Source organism: Mus pahari, chromosome 17 (assembly GCF_900095145.1).
Source record: "Mus pahari chromosome 17, PAHARI_EIJ_v1.1, whole genome shotgun sequence".
NCBI classification, from domain to species: Eukaryota; Metazoa; Chordata; class Mammalia; order Rodentia; family Muridae; genus Mus; species Mus pahari.
In genome coordinates this window covers 66,565,212-66,569,785 of record NC_034606.1, presented here as the reverse complement: position 1 = coordinate 66,569,785, position 4,574 = coordinate 66,565,212, and the positions used below count along the sequence as shown (strand labels likewise).

General features: G+C 53.1%; 1 protein-coding gene across 1 annotated transcript; it reads right to left on the bottom strand.

Annotated features, from left to right (window-relative positions):
- Positions 1-430: 430 nt before the first annotated feature.
- On the bottom strand, positions 431-4,222 carry Krt18 (keratin 18). The gene is made up of 7 exons (XM_021216897.2): positions 3,741-4,222; positions 2,897-2,979; positions 2,465-2,621; positions 1,666-1,830; positions 1,430-1,555; positions 936-1,159; positions 431-616 (listed from the first exon to the last, which is right to left on the bottom strand). Exons 1-7 carry the CDS (start codon positions 4,134-4,136, stop codon positions 496-498), a joined length of 1,272 nt encoding a protein of 423 aa, XP_021072556.1. The 5' UTR covers positions 4,137-4,222; the 3' UTR covers positions 431-495.
- Positions 4,223-4,574: the final 352 nt, after the last annotated feature.

Below are 4,574 nucleotides of genomic sequence, written 5' to 3'. Positions count from 1 at the left end.
TAGCAGATGATCACTTCAAATTCCTGATCCTCTCACCACTACCAAGCTCAGAGATTTTAGAAGCCCACAACCACACCCAGCTCTTGTTTTAGCAGGATATTGGCATGTGATGCAGGCTGCCCTGGAATTTGCTATCTAGCCCAGAGCGGTCTTGAACTCACGATCCTTCTGCTTCAACCTGAACCATGTGTGTAAATCACCATCACTGGCTTCTTCACCAGGTCTCTTGAATGGGAGGCTCTAGTTTTATCACACTTCCACCTCTACCTAGGACAGTCATATCTCCTACTTTGTCTTCTTTTAGATGTTTCAAGAAACCAGACTTTTCCTCTCCCACAGGCCAGTCCTGTGAAACCCTAGGGTCAAGAGGCTCCTGCCTAATGTATGTGTGCGCAAGCAGGAAGACTGCCAAGGAAGACACAAAGTGATGTCCAGTGAGCTCTCAACTTTTATTGGTCCCTCCCTCAGCTCCCAGGGGTTCCCTCATTCTCTGCCTCAGTGCCTCAGAACTCTGGTGTCATTAGTCTCGGACACCACTCTGCCATCCACGATCTTACGGGTAGTTGTCTTCTGCACAGTTTGCATGGAGTTGCTGGAGTCCAGGGCATCGTTGAGACTGTAACAGATGACCAAACCTTAGTTATAAACAGCCCAGAATAGAGGGGAGACAGAGAATGTGGAAGAAGGGTTCCCTGAGGCTCTTCTTTACCCCCAAAGTCTCCTCAGCCATTTCTTCCAGAAAAGAGAAACTCGATACCATCCCATGGACCGCCAGGGATAATACTTAATCATTCTTTTCTCACAAGAGGGAGCCCATAACTCACTCACTTGGGGCCACTGGTTAGTGGTTACCAACAAACAGACCTTGGGACTTCCCAAAGCTCCAGGAGTGGAGAAAAGCCCCTCACTTGTGTGGTTAGCAGGGTACCACTCACCTGAAATCTTCTCCATCCTCCAGCAAGCGGCGGTAGGTGGCAATCTCTGCCTCAAGCTTCACCTTGATGTTCAACAGGGCTTCATATTCCTGGGCCTGGCGCTGCCCCTCTGCCCGAGTTTGTGCCAGCTCCGACTCCAGATGCAGAAGGACCCCATTGAGTTGCTCCATCTGTGCCTTGTATCGGGCCTCCACTTCCCCAAGGCTGTTCTCCAGGTTGATGTTCTGTAGGAAACAGACGGGAGGGTGAGTCTCTACCCGCATGCTCAACCCTTCTCTCTCTGAAAGGGTCTTGATGCCTCTTGTCTATCAAATGCTAGGCTACGGTGTGGGAGCAATGGAAAAAAAATCAAATAGAAGGGACTCATCTTAGGGAATCTCTTGATTGGGAATGGGGGCGTGGAGGAGGCTCAGGGATGAGACAGTTGTGGCTGAGGCCAAGTGTCTGAGGTCTGGGCCTAGCAGAACTGCAGCAGGAGACTGGAGGATGCTCACCTGGTTTTTCATGGAGTCCAGTTCAATCTCCAAGGTCTGGAGGGTACGTCTCAGCTCCGTGAGTGTGGTCTCAGCGTCCCTGATTTCGGCAGACTTGATGGTGACAACTGTGGTACTCTCCTCAATCTGAAGGGTGAGGAGGGTCAGTCAGACCCTGCTGTCCTTGGCACCCCCCCTCACCCAGATCTTACCTTAAGCGGAGTGGGGGTGGGCAGCTAGCCTTTCCTAGTTTGTACCTGCTGAGACCAGTACTTGTCTAGTTCCTCGCGGTTCTTCTGAGCCAGTGCTTCATACTGGGCCCGGATGTCCGCCATGATCTTGCTGAGGTCCTGAGATTTGGGGGCATCCACTTCCACAGTCAACCCAGAGCTGGCAATCTGGGCTTCCAGACCTTGAACTTCCTAAAGAAGGCAGAAATAAAGGGGGGGGGGCACAATTAAAGTCAGAGTTCAGTCTAGCCTTTCATTACTGATGGCTTTTTCTAGAAGGTGAGGTTGAGTGTAAAGGCAGAAGAGAGCAGAGGAAACCCTTGGCAAGCCTAGATCTGGGCTGCTCGAGCTGGGCAGGAATGCTACTCCTTGACAGCCTGAACCTGCCACTTGCTGGTGATCTCCTCTTCTCGTTGTAGCTGCTTCTTCCTTCCACAGATCTTACCTTAAGCTTCTTCCAGAAGCCCCGCATCAGCACCAGCTCCTAAGATTGGCAGTCCCTACCTTTGTCTCCAATTCAGGGTCTTACTCACACAATCTCTGTTTTACTAGAGTAAGACAGGATGGCATTGAACTCAATCCTCCTGTCTCAGCTTTCCAAGAGGTAGTGCTGCACAAGGTAGGCCTTAACTGGCTTAACACTATCTTGATCTCATAATAGTATAACTTGGGTGAGCCATAGAACATGTGTGAGCTAATGGCTCTGCTCTTAATCAAAACAGGCTAACAGCCTGGGCCGCTGCTTCCATGCGAGGCTGCTTTGGGGTAGCCTGGGCCACCTAGTTTTGGCCCATAGCTCTCAGGCCTGGTCAGTGGCCCCACTTACCTCCTCATGATTCTTCTTCATGAACAGAAGTTCCTCCTTGAGCGCCTCGATTTCTGTCTCCAGCTGCAGCCTTGTGATATTGGTGTCATCTACCACCTTGCGGAGTCCATGGATGTCGCTCTCCACAGACTGGCGCATGGCCAGTTCTGTCTCATACCTGAAGGAGTGGAGGTGATCAGAGGGCCTGAACCTTCTCAACCAGTGCCAGCTCCATAGACTAGCCTCGTGTCCACCATAACCATTCACGGAGTCATTCCCTTAGCACGATTCTTGGCCTTGGAGTGTATGCTTAAACTTGGATGCAGAGATGAAGAACTAACTCAGTAGTCAATGAACCCTAGCCTGAATAAGCCTTGGAAAGGAAAGGAACCCCACTCTAATACAGTTCTGGGAGTAAGCCATTCTTATCTCCAGCTGCAGCCCCAGACTTACTTGACTCTAAAGTCATCAGCAGCAAGGCGGGCATTGTCGATCTGCAGGACGATGCGGGCATTGTCCACAGAATTCGCAAAGATCTGGGTGGATTAAAGTGGAGAGAGTTGCTCTGAGAGTTCCGGGTCAAATGAGGGTGTGTGTGTGGAGAAGTGGGGGGTGGGAAAACATGTCTTGTGTTTCAGTGAATCCATCCCAGTCCCAGGAACAATCAGAGGCGTGTGTTTCTGTCTTCCCTTTCCACCTGAGCCTCTTCTCCCTTCCTGAATTCCTTGCCCCTCTGCTGGGGCCTGTACTATCTGGATTGCTTACAAAAGAGCAGCTTCTAGCAAGATTTCTCTGATCCTCTCCTGGCATCTCCTCCAGGTACACCTGCTAACCCCCACCCCCACTCCCGCGTCCTGGGACGACCCCCCCACCTTGTCCCGCTGGCCCCTCCTACAGGTAGGCTCCTGTTTACTCCTAGATGACTCAGCCTTAGCCACATCCGCTTAACCCTCTAACTGTCCCTACTGCAAAAGAAGTGAGTGTCTGGGTTCATTTTATGACCCCCCACACACACACCTTTTTTTTTTTTTTCCCCAATCCTGTTCTCTTCCCACTATACTGCTTGGGGGAAGCCGGCACCCGCGTGTAGCCACTATGCTTGGAATTCCTACAGGTTGTATTCCAGAGTATTCCTAACTCCGTCCCATAGTGTGTGTGTGTGGGGGGGGGCGATGTGGTGAATGTGGAAGAGTGGAGGAAGTTAACGGCCCACACCTTATTCAAGTTTGGGGGTGTGGGCACGCTGGATGGACAGAACAGCCTGGAGCTACTGCCCCTCCCCACTTAGGCCCCTTACCTGAGCCCTCAGATCTTCGATGATCTTGAAGTAGTGGCCCCAGTCTCTGACGCCCTGGGGCCCCTTCTTCTCCAGATGTTCCCGGATTTTGCTCTCCAGTCTCCTGTTCTCAGTTTCCAGGCTCTTCACCTTGTCTAGGTAGCTGGCCAGGCGGTCGTTCAGGTCTTGCATGGTCTCCTTCTCGGTCTGGATTCCACCCATTCCCGCCAGGCCTGCGGACCCCACAGAGCCACCCCAGACGGAGCGGGACACGGATATCCGGGACCCAGAGCCCCCAGCACCTGCATAGACGCTGGCTGCGCTGCTGGCAGGCCGGACCCGCTGGCTGGGAGTCCGCACAGAGCCCAGGGACCGGTAGTTGGTGGAGAAGGTGGTGGAGCGGGTGGTGAAGCTCATCTTGTCTGGAGAGGAGAGCGAAGCGAGAGACCAGGACAGGAGTTCCGCCGCGGTGGGTAGCAGACCTCGACCTGTCGTTATATCGCCGAAGGAGGAGGTAGGGACCTCCCCCAGCAGGCCACGCCCCTGCCACCGGAGCCGCGGGCGCCAGGACCGGGATTCCTGTGACCTACCGGGTCGCAGCCCTTCTCCCCTTCTGCACACGTCCTCAGCATACCTGCCATCCTCGCTGACACAGGGAGGGGGTAACTAATGGGTGCAAAAGTATAGCGGGTAGTGTTAGCCCCTGAGTGTCTTGTTTTCAGGTCAGGAAATGGCGTTTTAAATATCCTTTTATGTCGGGCGTGGTGGTGCACGCCTTTAATCCCAGCACTTGGGAGGCAGAGGCAGGTGGATTTCTGAGTTCGAGGCCAGCCTGGTCTACAGAGTGAGTTCCAG